We start from the raw sequence: 19,680 nt of genomic DNA, 5'->3' as shown, positions 1-19,680 counted from the left end.
CCGTTGTAGATCTCATGGTATTGGCGGAAAGGTTAAGACACAGATTACTGACATTCTTTCAAAATCTTGGTCCTTTGGGGGAGGGCAGTTTGTTTGTAGTACATTCAGTCAATGGACGGTCGAAAAATATACATTGTTCTAGGAAGACAACTTTGTGGTCGTCCATCTGTCGACTGATTGAAATGTCTCATTCCATATTTAGTCAGATAATGACAAGACATTATGGTATTAAGCATTCTACTCTAGATTTAGTGGAAGCCCCTCATCAAGTCCTTTACCGGTAACTAAGGTCCCATTTACACATGTAGATTATTGGGGCAATTATCAGGAACTAGCGGTTGTAGGAATGCTCGTTCCTGATGATTGCCACGTGTAAATATGTCAGCTGATCTGATCATTTATGTGGCATGAAAAATCATTGTTTCCATCAGAATGTCTTTTGAGTGTGAGAAGAAAGTGGAATACCAAAAGAAAAATCAAAGGCAAAAGCTGGAGAGCATGCACACTCCTTGCAGATTTTGCCCCTGATTAGATTTGAACCCTTGTCCTATGGATGAAGCTTCAGCAGTCCTCTGAGGCTACGTTCACATGGACACACTGTCAGTTGTTCATCGCCATTTTTCAACCATTTTTGCTTCCATTTTCTGGTCGTTTTTAATGGCCATTTTGCATCCATTTTTAACGGCCATGAAAATGGTAATTAAAAATGGTAAATTTTTCATATTTTTTTTATTTACCGGTATATCACAACCCCAGAATTGATAATGTCCCCAATAATGGCCCCCAGCAGTGATAATGTCTCCCATGGTGGCCCGCAGTAATAATAATGTTCCGCATAGTGCGCCCCCCCCCAGCAGTGATGGTGGCCCCCAGCAATGGTAATTTTCAGTTTTTATTTTTAATGCCTAAAAAAAATTACTAACTTCATCCACTTGCATGTGCAGAGTCATTTGCTACTTTTTTGAAGCTGAAGGACCTACTCTCCCAGTGTGATGATGTCACCATGCACTCCCAGCATGATGGCGCCTTTAATGGGGTTTCCCAGACTTTGGAACTGATAACCTATCCCTGCGATAGTTAACCTCTGGCAAGTGCACACTTGCTTGGCCGTTATCAGAACTCTCCAGAAATGAATGGAGCATACTGGTAGTTGTAGTTTTATCACAGCTGGAGTGCCGGAGGTTAGCCATCACTGATATGCTCTGGATAGGTCATCAGTATCTGATCAGTGGAAGTCTGACATCCGGGACCCCCGCCGATCAGCTGTTTGAGAAGGCATCGGCGCTCACAGTAGTGCGGTGGCCTTCTTTCAGCTTACCCTAGGCTGAGTGATGACACATTCATGGGTCACAGTGAAGTGAATAGGGCTGAGCTGCAATACCAAGTACAGCCACTATACAATGTACGGCGCTGTGCTTGGTTAGCACGGAGAAGACCGCGGCGCATCATAGAAGCGCTGGTGGCTTCTTAAACAGCTGATCACTGGGGTTCCCTGGAGTCGGACCCCTACCAATCAAATACTGATGACATATGAGGATAGGTCATCGGTTCTAAAGTCCTGGAAAACCCTTTTAAGCTATGGCTAATGGACAGTGGTGCATTTTGGGAACTCGTTATATAGCTTTTCCCCTAGAATTTGTGCAGCGTTTGCAAATGTTTCACTTTTTTGGCTGACATCTTCCAGAGTAAAATGGGTTTCTCAATATGCTTTTCAGTTCTTAATTCATGACCACCATCAAAAGACGTGACAGTGATTCAACTATCAGGAAGTTTGTCAAACGTTCACTTGCTTGACGTGATCTGACAAATGGAGCCTATTGGGAGGTCTGCATTCCAGAAATAGGTCCACATACAATGCTTGGGCTGAGATGTATTCACTCCAAATCTTTTGAGGCTTTATCTTACACAAAAGGAAGTTCTGACATTAAATCTCTAAAGAGAGAAGCAGGGCAGCAGCACATATAAAGGGAACATGAACATGACTAAATGTCAGTGAGCAACCTGCAGTACTGCTGCTTCACGTCTATCTGGAGAGTGTCTGGAATTTTAACTGGATTTGCTCTGATTTTATGATATAGACCAGCTGTTTTCCTCCTTTTGGTGATATTAGAAGAGGACTGTCTCACTGCCTCAGTGCATTTCATTGTTATATGTAGGAGCGCTCATATTTTTTTATAGTAGGTATTTATTGATTAGCGTTTGAGCGGAAAAGTACTAATTTTAATAATGATTATCCTTCTATAGGCCATTTTCTACAGGCCAATGATCCGCCGAATGTTTGTTCCCAATCGTTGTCCCTTCTAAATATGTCCGCCGATCACCTGACAAATGAGCAAAAGCTTGTTTGTTGATTGCACCTTTTACGCGGGCTTAAAAATGAACGTTTATCGGCAGCGCCTCTTCTTTGCGTTGCTGACAAATGATTGTTCATTCTCATACAGTGCAATGATTGATTTAACTGTACTGTATCATGGATCAGCACTCCATGTAATCTGTGTAAGACCTACATTTCTTAAAAGAGGTATTCTGGTTGAGATTGATGGGGGTCCTACCACTGAGACCATTGCCGATAATGAGAATGGTACCCCATACTCCTCGGGGCCCTCCAAGATGAATGGAGCTGCAGGTCGAGCCTGTGCGCTGGCACTCCCTTTATCTATAGCAAAGGACACCGCTTGGCTGTTTTTCAGAACTCCCATAGAGAAGCAGCCGTGCGCATGCCAGACCTACTGTTCTGTTCATTTAGGTGGGTCCCAAGGGTCAGTAGATACCCCGTTCTCTATCCTATGGATAACTTGTCACAACTTTAATTTTTCTTTACAAAAGTTCACAAGTTTAGCCCTTAAATTTTAAGTTTTGTGGGAAAAGATTCACCAGAATTTGAATTATATTCATGTTTAGGAATCCAGCGGTCAAGTCGATCGGTAAGCCGAAAGTCCATCACTGGTCAGTAACCGCCCACTGGACTCCTAAGTCCAGAAAGAGAAGGCATAAAGTTACAAGTTATACAAAATAGTTACATACAAAACTATATACCAATCTGCTCAGCTCCTCCTGCTCTATAACCTGCTGCCTACAGATTAAACACCATGTTTTAAGGTAAACTTAAAATCCCTGCCCCCACGCACCATCAATTGTCACTTCCTTGGGTTGTGTATGACATATATTTTAGAGGTTCATTTTGCAGCTTCCTTCAGATGATTGCAATCTAAGGATCTGTGCCAAGTTATTCACAAAGTGAAGTTAAAATCAATTTCCCCTCTTACTACCAGATCTTCTCTTAGTCATCATGCCAATGTCTCAGGGTTATTTTGGTCTGCCTCCTCAAGATCATGATGACCTACATTTCTGTTAGAATTCATGTACAGTGGTCCCTCAGGTTACAATATTATACGGTTCCAGGACAATCATTGTAACTTCAGTCCACATTTCTATGGACGACTAATAATTGGTCCCAAAGCCCCAAAATGTCATCCCAAGATGAGAGAAATTAAAGAGTTATGAAAAATAAGCAGATAACTAAGACAGATAAAGCATATAAAGGAATAGATGATGGAAGCTATGTACAATATACCGCGGTATTAAGAAATGGTGATATGGCGGTATCGTTGTTCATTAATTACCGTGGTATTTTAGTGACATCATAGAAGCGGTCACTCTTGACATCGCTGACCGCTTCTAAAACAAACATGGCGTGTACAGTCGTGGCCAAAAGTTTTGAGAATTACATAAATATTGGAAAAGTTGCTGCTTAAGTTTTTATAATAGCTTTTTATATATACTCCAGAATGTTATGAAGAGTGATCAAATGAATTGCATAGTCCTTCTTTGCTATGAAAATTAACTTAATCCCAAAAAAACCTTTCCACTGCATTTCATTGCTGTCATTAAAGGACCTGCTGAGATCATTTCAGTAATTGTCTTGTTAACTCAGGTGAGAATGTTGACAAGCACAAGGTTGGAGATCATTATGTCAGGCTGATTGGGTTAAAATGGCAGACTTGACCTGTTAAAAGGAGGGTGATGCTTGAAATCATTGTTCTTCCATTGTTAACCATGGTGACCTGCAAAGAAACGCGTGCAGCCATCATTGCATTGCATAAAAATGGCTTCACAGGCAAGGATATTGTGGCTACCAAGATTGCACCTCAATCAACAATTTATAGGATCATCAAGAACTTCAAGGAAAGAGGTTCAATTCTTGTTAAGAAGGCTTCAGGGCGTCCAAGAAAGTCCAGCAAGCGCCAGGATCGTCTCCTAAAGAGGATTCAGCTGCGGGATCGGAGTGCCACCAGTGCAGAGCTTGCTCAGGAATGGCAGCAGGCAGGTGTGAGCGCATCTGCACGCACAGTGAGGCGAAGACTTTTGGAAGATGGCCTGGTGTCAAGAAGGGCAGCAAAGAAACCACTTCTCTCCAAAAAAAAACATCAGGGACAGATTGATCTTCTGCAGAAAATATGGTGAATGGACTGCTGAGGACTGGGGCAATGTCATATTCTCCAATGAAGCCTCTTTCCGATTGTTTGGGGCATCAGGAAAAAGGCTTGTCCGGAGAAGAAAAGGTGAGCGCTACCATCAGTCCTGTGTCATGGCAACAGTAAAGCATCCTGAGACCATTCATGTGTGGGGTTGCTTCACATCCAAGGGAGTGGACTCACTCACAATTTTGCCCCAAAACACAGCCATGAATAAAGAATGGTACCAAAACACCCTCCAACAGCAACTTCTTCCAACAACAGTTTGGTGAAGAACAATGCATTTTCCAGCACGATGGAGCACCATGCCATAAGGCAAAAGTGATAACTAAGTGGCTCGGGGACCAAAACGTTGACATTTTGAGTCCATGGCCTGGAAACTCCCCAGATCTTAATCCCATTGAGAACTTGTGGTCAATCCTCATAAGGCGGGTGGACAAACAAAAACCCACTAATTCTGACAAACTCCAAGAAGTGATTATGAAAGAATGGGTTGCTATCAGTCAGGAATTGGCCCAGAAGTTGATTGAGAGCAAGCCCAGTCGAATTGCAGAGGTCCTGAAAAAGAAGGGCCAACACTGCAAATACTGACTCTTTGCATAAATGTCATGTAATTGTCGATAAAAGCCTTTGAAATGTATGAAGTGCGTGTAATTATATTTCACTACATCACAGAAACAACTGAAACAAAGATCTAGAAGCAGTTTAGCAGCAAACTTTGTGAAAACTAATATTTGTGTCATTCTCAAAACTTTTGGCCACGACTGTACTGATGAAATACAGCTGCTAGTCAGCCAGCAGCAAAAGGTCTCCAGCCCCTCCATCTCACGTGTTGCCGGGTGTCGGATGCAGTGTACGGCATAAGTGTGTAACCCGCTGTGAGGTAGACCCGGCACCATGCTGCTCTCTGCTGTCCCTGTCTACATGGCACCTGCCGCCGTCATGCTGGGCAGCGCACCCACATACTTGCGTGCATGGGGCTGCTGGAGGGCGGTGAGCGCTGTGCTGCCTGCAAGTTTATTCTGTCGGGAGGATGTGACGACCGGCTCTACAACAACTACTAGAGCATGGTGCTCCTCTTCCAACACTACATGGGGGTACAGGTCAGGGCACACTGCAGGAGGTCACCTAATCTGTGGGCCGGGGGTGGTTAGGGAGACTGTATGGGGGCAACAAGAATACATTACACTGTATGCAGGCAACAAACAGTATACTGTATGTGGGCAAGAAGTAGACATCATACTGTTTGGGGGCTACAACTTGTAGCCCTTATACAGTATAATGTCTCCTTGTGGCCCCCATACAGTATAATGTCTCCTTGTGGCCCCCATACAGTATAATGTCTCCTTGTGGGTATTTCTTGATATTGTTATAGTGGGGATATAGTTGATATTGCTGATCCCTAGTTGGATCTGAGTCTGTATGTTGAGTCTAGTTTAAGTTGATGATAGCCTTGGAAAGGCCATTTTATGATGAAAATATTATATCCTGAGGTAATTGTATCTTAAGGAACCCCAGTATATAAATAAAAGCAGAATCAGTCATGGGGGAATTCATTTTTGTGGGCGATCGACCCATCTTTACCCCATACAGATTGCTGCACTGTTGGATAAGAGGCCAATTTTCAAAGTCAGCAATAAAAAGCACAAGGACATGTGGCACAGTTTTTTTTATTTATTTATAATGTAGCCAGATTTTTCTAATCTACAAACCATTTTAAGTATTTTATGGTCTAAAATTATGTTTTAATTGCTTCAGTGTCCAGAAGGATAAAAGCACTATTTATCTACTAATTATGTCCATCTAGACCACTCAAAAGTAGAGTCTCTTCCTCAGGAATGTTGGAGGATGACAGCTAACAGCCCATATTGAATGGTCCAGAATCTCCATCAAAGACAGGCTAAAATTGAGCTCTCAGGTTGTCCAGGATTAGAAAAAAAAAACATGTTTTAACCTAATCCTAGACGATCCCTTCGTGGGGATATTCAGTTAAGTCTTCTAAATTTTGATGATGTTAATCTGTGGAGTAATGGAAATAAATAGATGCAGACATTTTAATGCTGTTTTTGTGTCATTACAGGTAAAGTTATTAATAAAGATCTCCGTCACTATCTGAGTCTGCAGTTCCAGAAGGGATCCATAGACCATAAGCTACAACAAGTGATAAGAGATAACCTCTATCTAAGAACAATACCTTGTAAGTACCAGATAATAAACAGATCATGTATATTCTCATTGGTCACACAGCCTACTAACACAAATTATGGGGGATTCAAGAACCTCCTGTTCTACATAAAACTGTTATGGCTAAGCCTGTGCATCTATATAAAAAAAAACTAAAGAACATAGATCCTGGTTATGCATTCTAATAATGAGAATTTGCCAATTGATTATTACAGGATCACTGATTGTCATTGATGTAAAGTATGTATACATCTGTAGCCAAAGTATCTCCAAACATCTCAAGTTTTAGAGCTCAGGTGAATTTGTTCTGAATAGGGAGTGTAGTAAGCTGCTGCCAGACATTTCTTGTGATGGCTTAGGGCCCTTGCACATGACCATATGCCCTCCGAGACATATGGTCCGTGAGCGGGCCATATGTCCCAGAGCGGCATAGACCGTGCGCACGGGAGTAAACGGTATCATAGATTACAATAATGCTATGCACGTCGGGCCACCCGCGAGGCTATTGTCCCACACTCATATGATCTTATAGGTGCGGGCAATAGTCCCGTGGGTGGCCCGACATGCACAGCATCATTGTAATCTATGATGCTGAGTGCTCCTGTGCGCACGATCAATGCCGTGTCGGGACATATGGACCGCTCACGGGAGGGCATACGGTCGTGTGCAAGGGCCATTACCCTGAGAAAATCCAACTACTCAATCCTCATCTATCCTATTCCTGACATGTGGAAGAGTCAAGAGGCCCTCGTACAGTTATAGCCGTTAAGTGTTGGCACCCCTGAAATGTTTCCCGAAGATGACGTATTTCTCTCAGAAAATTATTACAATTACACATGTCTTGTTATACACATGTTTATTTCTTTTGTGTGTTTTGGAACAACACAAAAAAAAAACAGAGAAAAAAGGCAGATTGGACATAATTTCACACAAAACTCCAAAAATGGTTCGGACAAGATTTTTGCCACCTTTTCAAAATTGTGGATCAACAACTTTGTTTAAAGCATGTGATACTCGTTCAAACTCACCAGTGGCAAGTACCAGGTCTGGGCAATATAAAAATCCGACACCTGAAACCAGACAGAAGGGGGAGAAGTTGACTCAATCTTTGCATTGTGTGTCTGTGTGTGCCACATTAAGCATGGCGAACAGAAAGAGGAGAAGAGAACTGTCTGAGGACCTAAAGGGGTATTCTCATCAGCAGTTTTAATACTTACCTGCGGCGAGCGCAATGTTCACTTTCTTGATTCGGCTGGGCTTGATTGACGTCTTCTCCCGGCCGTGCCGCGCTTGCGCAGAAGATGATTTTCTCCCGGCCCGGCCGCGCAATGTCCTGAACGAGCACGCCACTGCGCATGCACCTTGGTGACTTATTCCTGGCCTGTATAGTACAGGCCGCGTTTGTGGCTCTGTACTATACTGGCCAGGAAGAAGTCATCATGGCTCGTGCGCGTTCAGGACATTGCACGGCCCGGCCGGGAGAAAATCTTCAGGCTTCTGTGCAAGCGTGGCCACAGGATTCAACAGGCGAGGGGTGGCTGTAACCAGGGGAGATGAAAGACAACAATCAGGTAAGAGGGGACTTATTTTCTCAAAAAGGGTGGGAGTTGGGTAATGAAATGTATTTACAAAAATGTTCACTGTCAAATCATCATCATCAACAGATTTAACAGTTATCATTGTGATGGGAATACCCCTTTAAGAACCGAATTTGTGGAAGAATATCAACAATCTCAAGGTTACAAGTCCATCTCCAGAGATCTTCAGGTTCCTTTATCCACAGTGAGCAGCATATTCAAGGAGTTTACAACCCATTGCTCTGAAGCTAGTTTTGCGTGAAATTATATAATTTTTGGCTTTTTTTCCTCCGTTTTTTTTGTGGTGTTCCCATATACACAAAGGAAATAAACATGTGTATAACAAAACTTGTCTAATTGCACCAATTATCTGGAAAAATTTCAGGGGTGCCACAGAAATCAATGGGTTTGGTCATTATTAATCTAATGTGTATGGCCATCTTAAGAATGGCTTGTGGTATGCACCCAACCATCTTTTGCTTTTCATCACCTGAATGTTCTCCAATAGAAGTTCCTCCACCTTGAGTTATTGTATCTGGGCACTCGTTTCAAGAGGATTAACTGTGCTTTTGGAAGTCTTGATGTCTTTAGCATGTTGTGTTACCCATATCAATCTGTTCATTTTGATTACTTCTGCTTATTTCATCAAATCTGTCCAAATAGTCTGCACTGCCTTCCCCATCTGCCATTTGTAAGCAGGCTTTTCCCTTGTAGCCAGTGTAGTCGATCAGAAGAATAATTTAGGTGAAGAGAAATCTTGTACAGTAAGAACAGTGTCGACTAATTAACAGCCCTGCTGAATCACAGCAGTAATAAGGTGTCTATACACCGTCCATAGCCGTCGGCCAACATCTGTCTCTCTTGAATCCCTCATACATATACATGCTCGGCCAAGGATGTAGGTATATCCTATAAGGACAGAGGAGAAAGCTGTTGTCTGGAGTTGAAATTCCGCACGCTTGATCTTGCTCTTCCCTGACATTATTTATCAAGGGATAGTTCAATGTGTATGAGGGCCTTTAATTCCAAAAGGCAATATGTCACTTTGGATCCTACATTACACCATTACATTGATCTGCCCTTGTCAATCCAAATCTATTTTTTATAGTTCTTTAATTTCTAAATGTATTTCAAATATGGACAGCAAGTCAGCTGGACCACTGCCTTAGTGCATTACTGTAATCCTGTGCATTTTGGGCAAAAATATAATTTAGCTAAATTCACACAGCAAATCCGCCGCTGATCACTAGCTGAAAACAGGTCATTTTTGGTGGCAGATTTAGAGGAGTATTACAAGCATTTTAGAAGAGGATTTGGTTGAGGATTTGGAAACTGTGTATTTAGAACTTTTCTGCTTGTGGTGGGGAATAATGGCCGGTAAAACCTGATATTGTTTAATAGGGATTAGACTGTCCTATACGTATATACAGTGTAAGCAAATACAGTGGTAGGAGGTTAGTCCAGCACCAGGTCCAGAAGTCAGTCCTTTATTGAAACATGATAAAATCAACTGTAATCCTCAAAGTACATAAGTCTACACGTTTCCCACGCAGACTGCATACTTTTAGTCATGGCAATCATGCCATCATTGTCGGAAACGTGTCGGTTTATGCACATTGAGGATTACAGTTGATTTTATCATGTTTAAATAAAGGTTTGACTTTTATCTCTGGACCTGGTGCTGGACTAACCTTCTGCCATTGCATAATGCATGTGTAATTGACACCGGGTCTGCACACAGACACGGGGCTGCATAGGAGTGGGTGAGCTGGAATTATCAAAAAAAACAACTTCTTATCTGCTTTGTTACTACTTGACAAACTCTCTTTTAAAGGTATTGTGTCATCAGAAAACAACCTATTGTTTAAAGCATTTTGATGATGTTACTTTAAATTTTTCACGTCAATATCTATATTAAACAAAACAATTTGCAACATAAATCCTGCAGTTTTTGCACTGGTCACTAAGCCTAATAATGGATGCCACTTCTTGTTTTATACAGATAACTTTACTTCAGTTATCTGCTTATCATTGCATGCAAAATAACAATGACCTATATCACCTAGATAGACAGACAAATGGAAGATAGATAGAATAGATAGATTGATATAATAGATACGATGATAGATACGATAGGATGGGTACGATAGATATGAGATAGATAGATAGATAGATAGATAGATAGATGAGAGCAAAGCAAAGAACAGCAGAGTAATAAAAGAGGGGCTGAAGCTGACAGTATACCAGAGCCTGCAGAGGGAGTACAAACTCCCCAATCCAAAAGACCGACAGATCCTGAGCCGGTACAGACTGAGCGCCCACAGCCTGCTCATTGAATCCGGGCGTCATCGACAGAGGTACATGCCCAGGGAGAGCAGACTGTGCCAGCAGTGCGACCAGGAGACCGTGGAGGATGAGGCTCATTTCCTGCTGCGGTGCCCCAAATACTCAGCAGTGAGGGAGACTCACTTCAGGAGACTGTCTGATCTCTGCCCAGACTTCACTTCCATGGAGGAGGAAGAGAGACTCTCCATACTGCTGGGGGAAGAGGAGAACACAACGGCCATAGCAGCACAATATATTACTGCCTGCCATAGACTGAGAGGAGCCTGATATACCATGGGCTCCTATATCCCCACCCTGGACGTGTCCCCACCCCCAACCCTACCCAATTATTTCCCACTTGCTTTGACAATGCTAAAATGTATTTAGTCTTGCCAATAAAGCTGATTTGATAGATATGAGAGAGATAGATAGATATTAGATAGATAGATAATAGATAGATAGATATGAGATAGATAGATAGATATGTGATAGATAGATGGATAGATACGATAGATATGAGATGGATAGGTACGATAGATATGAGATGGATAGGTACGATAGATATTAGATAGATAGAATAGAATAGAAACGCAGTAGACCAATGCTTGGCATCTGGATGTGTGATCCATAGCTTTTTTTCTACAGATTGGCCAATTTCAGGCAAGCGAGTTGTCTGCGGGAAACAAGCGCCATGTGGCTGTGTGTCTCTGCCCAACCTCGGATCTACTGAATTGCATTGATGGCGTTATGGCAATACAATTCATTACAGATGATGTCGGACCGGGACACACAGCATTATAAATCATTATAATGCAGTGATGTCCAGTTATAAGAAGAGAGTCCAGGATGGAAAATCGCGCTCCCACGCGGAGCATGTTTCCCATAGACAACTCCAGGGCCGTCTTTAATATTGATTGGACCATGGGCAAAAATTTACTTGGGCCCCCTGGATCCCGCCTTCCCACACCTTAGCAGGCAATCACACCCTCCACCACAACACACACACAAAAAATCCACACATCTGGTAGAGTCCAGTGAATGACTGTAAATACTTCCAGTTCTGAAGACTCCAGCGGCTCAGGATCAGTGCTCTGGGCAGCTGGGCTCAGGCTGGAAGTGGGCACCGCTCTGCAGGAAGGAGACCGGTGCTCGGCTCACCCTAGTGTTACAGTGCACCCCAGCACCCCACAGTATTCAGTATAGCACCCTGTAGTATACAGCACCACACAGTATGCAGTATAGCACCCCACACTATACAGTACCCCACAGTATATAGCACCTCACAGTATACAACACCTCACAGTATACAGCACCCCAAACAATACACGATACAGCCCCCCACACTATACAGTACAGCAGTATAGCACTCCACACTATACTGCACCCTCAGTATACATTATACAGACCCCCACAGTATACAGTACAGCAGTACAGCCCCCCCTCACACTATACAGCCCCCCCCACAGTATACAGCCCCCCCCACAGTATACAGCCACCCCACAGTATACAGCCCCCCACAGTATACAGCCCACCACACAGTATACAGCCCACCACACAGTATACAGCCCACCACACAGTATACAGTCCCACACAGTTCCACACAGTATACAGCCCACCACACAGTATACAGCCCACCACACAGTGGGTCGTTATGTTACAGTATATTAACATAACAGCCCCTGAGTGTCACCTTTTTCTGATGTAATCTTCACACAACAAAGCTCCACAGTTAACTTCTGCAACACTCCACAGGACCTGTGATGACCTCATAGCCATGTGACCAGCAATTGCTAGGTTACTGGTCACATGGTGATGATGTCATTAAGGTCCTAGGTCCTAAATCACAACTTTAACACAGTACGATCATGATGCCTGGACTCCTGGTAGAGCTGACAGCCTGACACCCGGGGCAGTGGCTAGCAGGGCTCAAGAGGCAGCTGCCTTGGGCCCCCCAGGAGCAACTGGGCCCGTGGCAGCTGCCCCTTTTGCCCCTTGGTAAAGACGGCCCTGGACAACTCGCTCATCTGAAACTAGCCACATGGAGAGGTGAGCTTTTGTGATGTGTTCATAGTGCAGTGCTGTATGGTGGCTCCAAGTGCCAAGGGGCCTTAGCCTGATAGCAGGGGTGGGACTGCTTTTTCACGACTCCTGCGGATGCTGGCGTGGGATGTGCGATCCATGCCTTTTTTATGGCCATGGTGTCTGCTATGAAGCAGATCTCTAAATGTAGTTAACTGCAGCTCGGGCAAGATGGCAGCCCCCACAATCATGTTCAGGAAATAAAATAGAAAAAAATATGCGATAAGAAAATAAAAACAGATATGTGCCGCGATGCTAGGGAGGCTCGTCCCTGTCTGCCATTGACTGCTTTCTCCCGACACAGATGTTTTCATCCGTGTACGGGGAGAAGCAGCAGCAGTGGTGAGGGACCAGAAGCGGCACAGGAAGCAGGGTAATTATATTACCTGTGAGAGGCCCGACACATGGGGGTCTGTTTACGATATTGCATAACCCCTTTAAATCTACAGTACCTCAGATTAAACGTTTCTCCCCATAATCAAGACATTTATCCATAGTGGGGATGATTAATGGTAGACCTCTCCCTGCTGGCACCCCACTGATCACTAGTATGGATTTTCAAGTCCCTTTTTCTACTTAAAGGGGTTATCCCATGATTAGTGTAAAAAAAAAAGAAAATCGGACATCATATAGTACATGACAATTTCTTTCTAGCAAACTTAGAACCAGCCTTGTACCTCACATGGACCCAGAGAGCTCCCCATTCATTGTTCCAATTGCTCTGCTAGATTTAGTTTGTTCATAATCCTAGCTATGATGTAGACAATCCCTTTAAAGAGGCTGTCTCAATTTTTAAAACCAGCACTTGGATCTGAGTACTTTTGTAAGTGCATGTAATTAAAAATGTTGTATAGCCAGTGAGCTATTTGCTCAGTTTAAATCTTCAACTGTCCCCCGGTTCTAGGGAGAGAACTGCAGCAGAAAGGATACACACCCCTTAGCTGCCAGGCTGAAGAAAATCTATCAGAGCAATGAATGTGGAGATCTCTGGATCCATGTGAGGTACAGGGCTGGTCCTAGCTTTGTGAGAAAGAGGGTGTCATGTTCTTTATGATGTCGGACTTTCATTTTATTTTTTACATCAGTCAGACATAACCTCCTTAAAGGGAACCTGTCACCGGGATTTTGTGTATAGAGCTGAGGACATGGGTTGCTAGATGGCCGCTAGCACATCCGCAATACCCAGTCCCCATAGCTCTGTGTGCTTTTATTGTGTATAAAAACCGATTTGATACGTATGCAAATTAATCTGAGATGAGTCAGAGCTTGAAAATATGACTCTTCTCTGGTCACACAAGTAAGGCTTCGTTCACATCACCATTCAGCCTTTCCGTTCTCCTGCTCCGTTTAGGGGCAGGAGAACGGAAAGGACGGATAAGCACATAACTGACGCCAAACTGAGTCAAACGGAGCCCTTAGGACCCCATAGACTATAATGGGGTCCGTTATGTTTCCGCTCAGAAGATGATTTTTAAGCGGAGACAAAAGTTGTGCATGCAGGACTTTTGTCTCCACTTAAAAATCATCTTCTGAGCAGAAACATAACGGACACCATTATAGTCTATGGGGTCCTAAGGACTCAGTTTGACTCAGTTTGGCGTCAGTTATGTGCTTATCCGTCCTTTCCGTTCTACTGCCCCTAAACGGAGCAGGCGAACGGAAAGGCTGAACGGTGATGTGAACGAAGCCTTAGCTTTTTATGTTAATTTGCATATGTATCAAATCGTTTTTTTTCCACAATAAAAGCACACAGAGCTATGGGGACTGGATATTTCGGATGTGCTAGCGGCGATCTAGCAACCCATGTCCTCAGCTCTATACACAAAATCGAGGTGACAGGTTCCCTTTAAAGGGGTATTCCCATCACAATGATCACTGTTAAATCTGTTAAAGGGGTTGTCCGGGTTCAGAGCTGAACCCGGACATACCCTTATTTTCACCCAGACAGCCCCCCTGAGGCTAGCATCGGAGCATCTCATGCTCTGATGCGCTCCCGTCCTTTTTTGTTTTCAATAACACTGCTGGGCGGTAACTTCCGCCCGGCAGTGTGTTCGGTGACGTCACCGGCTCTGAGGGGCGGGCTTTAGGTCTGCCCTAGCCGTTTTACTGGAGAGCCCTGGTACGTCACTGGATTTTCTAAAAATGCCTTTGCCCTGCGCAATTTAGCGCAGGGCAAAGGAGAGCATCGGAGCATGAACTGCTCCGATGCTCATGTCAGCGGGGCTGCCGGGGTGAAAATGGAGGGATGTCCGGGTTCAGCTCTGAACCCGGACAACCCCTTTAATGATTTGACGGTGATCATTTTTGTAAATACATTTTATTACCCAATTCCCACCCTTTTTGAGAAAATAAGTCCCCTCTTACCTGATTGTTGTCTTTCGTCTCCCCTGGTTACGGCCACCTTTCGCCTGTCTAATACCGTGGCCGCGATTGCGCAGAAGACTGAAGATTTTCTCCCGGCCGGGTCTCGCAATGTCCTGAACGCACACGCCACCGCGCCATGATGACTTCTTCCTGGCCAGTATAGTACAGAGCCGCGAACGAGCACGCCGGCTCTGTACTATACAGGCCAGGAATAAGTCACCATGGCACATGCACGGCGGCGTGCGCGTTGAAGACAGCGCTCGGCCGGGAGAAGACGTCAATCAAGCTGACTGAGCCTGCCCAGTCGAATCCAGGAAGTAAACGTCGCGCTCGCCTCAGGTAAGTATGAAAACTGTTGATGGGAATACCCCTTTAAGGCTCAATACACATTGGCATTGTAGGGCTCTGTTCTCCCTTCCTTACATATTTTTTCTCATGACAAACTGGAATCAAGAGGAAACCCAATCATTTTCCTTGATGGAAAAGAAAACTGATCCTATTTCCTGAGCTTTGGAGGTTTTAGTTTGGTTGGGTGCAGTGTTAGGCCAGGTTCACTCAAGGAAGGTCTAACCATGTTTATAGGGTTGCGTTAGCCAGACCGATGCAAAAAGGACCCTATGGATTAGTGATGCCGATTCATGGCACCAATCACATATATCTATTTAATGTATATATTATACAGAGTCCAAGAATATGATTGGAATGGATCCTTAGAATCTGAGTGGGTGCTTCAATACCTCGAGATGAGATCTACCAAGAATAGAAGATTTAAACAACGATTTAAGTTGAGGCTTAATTCTGTTGCTCAAGGACAGACTCCATTTCATCATCATCATCGTGTCGCAGGGTTCTTTTTATTCTTTGAAAATAAAAGAGCCCTCATTAGTGGAAAGTGTGTACGCTGCAATCAGTTCTGTGTGCGCTTCTCTTTATAGCCTCAACCCCACATGAAATACATAATCTGCATTACTGATTAATAATTCAACCACAAACAAGCGTTTTTAGAATTACAGTATGTTTTTAACCCTTGATCCATTCATAGTGCTATTTTAAAAGCATAAATTCCCACTCAACATTTAAAGGGAGCATGTCATGAAATATTAGGCCCCCTAAATGCCACTAACTAGTTATGCATGATGGTGACAGGTTCCTAATTATGTATTTGTACTTTTTGGCAGCATCGTCATCATGGAGAGAACAAACATTTAAATGGGCTATCCTCATGATAGGTTGTCAGTATTAGATCTCAGGGGTCCAACTCTCTGCATCCCCACCGATCAGCTAATCGAAGAGGTGGCAGCGTTTTGAGTCCTTAGACCTCTCCCTAGTCCAGTGACGTCACCGTATATCGGCCACTTGTCCTAGGCGCAGCTCAGTCCTATTCAAGTGCATGGGGCTGAGCTGCGATACCAAGCACATCCCCTATACCAGGGTTCCTCAACTACAGTCCTCGCGGCCCACCTGCCGATCATGTTTTCAGGATTTCCTTAATATTGAGCAGGTGATATAATTGGTGTCCATACATCAGGACTTACCACAGGTATTCATTCTGTGGGATACTCTCAAATCATGACCAGTAGGTGGTCCCTGAGGACTAAAATTGAGGGACACTGCCCTATACAGTGTACAGTACTGTGATGAGTAAGCCATGAGGAGACTGCAGCGCTCACAGGTGCTCCAATAAGCGTTGCGGCCTCCTCAAACAGCTGAACAACAGGGAGCCTGGTAGCCGATCTTATATTGATGACCTCTCCTGAGGAAAGGCCAGGATACGGGTTATCATGTGGGGTCCTAGACCAAAGGCTCTCAAGGCCTCTCCCAAGAAGACCCAATCCACCCAGTCAAAGGCTTTTTCGTCATTGATCGTGAGAAGACAAAGGGGATAACCGGTTGCATTGAGCTCTAGAAATGAGGGCCAGGGAGCAGATCATTTTATCCCTTGTTTCCCGTCCGGGGACAAAGCCCACCTGGTCACTGTGTATTAGAGAGTAGTGAAGATGAGGAAAGTCACGGCACTCCAAAAGCTCGTTCAGTGTTCTTTAATTCACCAAAGGTTCAGCAGCAATGTTTCGACAACAGTCTTTATCAAGCTACATACATGTTTACAAGTGACTCATGTTATATAAGGGTACTAATTCATACCAATTACACAGTGGGTGTGCTTCAACAGTAATCCCGCCCCCTCTCAGATAGAAACCATCACAAAATTAATTCATCCTATCAAACAAAGTGCATGTTAATTATAAGGCTTACCAGGCGTTCATATGAGGGCTATTGCTCTGTGTTGTGTCCATGGGGTGTGGCGTCTTCCGCATACAACTGCGGCTGCGCGAGTATTCGAACGGGATTCTCATGTATCACATCGTCAGCTGAATAGTCACATGATCAGTGACGCTACCATCGGTCACCTGACTGGTGACGCGTCTAGGCGTCTGATCGCTGTCATGGTGACCACAGGTCCTACAGAAAAGATATATCCTTTCATGTAGAACTTTTCTTTTAGTACCATTTCTAATGCGTATAACTAGCTAGAAAGACGCCAATCACCACGGACACCACATCAGAGAAGTGACATCATTTAATGTCAATATAGGTCTGTTTGACAGCGACACAGGACCCAATCCCAGCAGGATATCTGAGAAAACTCATTTATATCTATATTATGGTTCAGTACCAAACCGGGTATATGTAAAGCGGAGATGCATAGCGCCACACATAAATATAGCCATATAAAGGGGGGAGGGGGGAAAAAGAGAAATCTTCCAAAAAAGGCTTGGGGCTGTTCAAAAGATGCGGTCCTCCTGACGCTCATTTATAAGAGAATGTGTTCAGAAGTGGCAAGAATGGCATATAGGGTGAGATCCCGTGCTTTGCACGGTACGGAGTACTCAAACCCGTACCTCCCATAGGCAGATACCATGGGGTGTAGTGGTACGATATACCCCAAACATGTTGAAGAATACTATTGGGCAAGGGATACTAGGGCCACAACCATCGCCCCCTCTGTCAAAAGAGAGACCACCGATGTGAGCCCTTGCTCGGTCTGGGCCCCACCGTCAGGAGGAAGACCCCTACCGCGCTTATCCCCATTGTCTCCTATAAATATAGAAATTTATTTTTATGATATTACATATAAGCAACACCCTATGCCACCAAACCTCAAGATAGCCCGCCTACATCAATCAGCTCCCAAGCCACATATTTTAGGATTTGTCAAACCACCCATCATGTATGTGGTACACATCCGCCACGTATATCCAGTCAATGGAATCAAACCTTGTACACGATTCGTGTGATGGTATAATAAACCTGCTAGGCGGCTCCCAGGTCACTGCTTCCAGAACACCTTGGTCCATCTCTCGATCATATCACGCATGGATGCCTTATCTATTAGTGATAAACAAAAAAAGGGTGAGACAGAAAGGATAACATTTTATAAATGATCTCGATATAATATCGGGTACTATTACTCAATACATATAAAAAAAAAAACTTATTTTCACATCCCATATGCCGACTCAGAAGAGGGAACCCACCTTGAACTCCCGATTGAGTCCCTTAGGCTCAATGGTGTCCAGTTCAAAGATCCATCTGAGTTCCAGACGTTTTAATAGTCGTTCCCAATCACCACCTCTCCGTGGCGCTGGGACGCCATCAATGATCCTGAACCTCAATTGTGCAACGCTGTGTTTATATCTGTAAAAATGTTCCGGGACCAGAAGTTCACTTTCCAAATTTCCAGAAGTATTCTCCATCTTTGCAAACAATTTCCGGATGGAGTTCCTATGCTGGTTAATCCTCAATTTGCAGGCCTGTGTGGTCTCACCCACATAGATGAGACCACACGGGCACTGCAATGTATAGTCGGCATATGGGATGTGAAAATAAGTTTTTTTTTTTTATATGTATTAAGTAATAGTACCCGATATTATATCGAGATCATTTATAAATTTTATCCTTTCTGTCTCACCCTTTTTTTGTTTATCACTAATAGATAAGGCATCCATGCGTGATATGATCGAGAGATGGACCAAGGTGTTCTGGAAGCAGTGACCTGGGAGCCGCCTAGCAGGTTTATTATACCATCACACGAATTGTGTACAAGGTTTGATTCCATTGACTGGATATACGTGGCGGATGTGTACCACAAACATGATGGGTGGTTTGACAAATCCTAAAATATGTGGCTTGGGAGCTGATTGATGTAGGCGGGCTATCTTGAGGTTTGGTGGCATAGGGTGTTGCTTACATGTAATATCATAAAAAGAAATTTCTATATTTATAGGAGACAATGGGGATAAGCGCGGTAGGGGTCTTCCTCCTGACGGTGGGGCCCAGACCGAGCAAGGGCTCACATCGGTGGTCTCTCTTTTGACAGAGGGGGCGATGGTTGTGGCCCTAGTATCCCTTGCCCAATAGTATTCTTCAACATGTTTGGGGTATATCGTACCACTACACCCCATGGTATCTGCCTATGGGAGGTACGGGTTTGAGTACTCCGTACCGTGCAAAGCACGGGATCTCACCCTATATGCCATTCTTGCCACTTCTGAACACATTCTCTTATAAATGAGCGTCAGGAGGACCGCATCTTTTGAACAGCCCCAAGCCTTTTTTGGAAGATTTCTCTTTTTCCCCCCTCCCCCCTTTATATGGCTATATTTATGTGTGGCGCT

The 19,680-nt window shown here is 44.0% G+C and overlaps 1 protein-coding gene across 5 annotated transcripts in view; it reads left to right on the top strand.

Moving 5' to 3' along the window:
• The window catches only part of MAGI3 (membrane associated guanylate kinase, WW and PDZ domain containing 3), a 309,538-nt gene that overhangs the window by 130,120 nt on the left and 159,738 nt on the right, over window positions 1–19,680 (top strand). For all 5 annotated transcript variants that reach the window (XM_044283486.1, XM_044283484.1, XM_044283483.1 and 2 more), the window contains exon 2: window positions 6,556–6,672. In XM_044283486.1, the coding sequence (XP_044139421.1) occupies window positions 6,556–6,672 (117 nt within the window). The remainder of the gene's footprint in view (window positions 1–6,555; window positions 6,673–19,680) is intronic.

Source organism: Bufo gargarizans, chromosome 3, assembly GCF_014858855.1.
Source record: "Bufo gargarizans isolate SCDJY-AF-19 chromosome 3, ASM1485885v1, whole genome shotgun sequence".
In the NCBI taxonomy this organism is placed as follows: Eukaryota; Metazoa; Chordata; class Amphibia; order Anura; family Bufonidae; genus Bufo; species Bufo gargarizans.
Note: the sequence above shows the minus strand (reverse complement) of the source record. Positions and strands in the feature narration are given on the sequence as shown.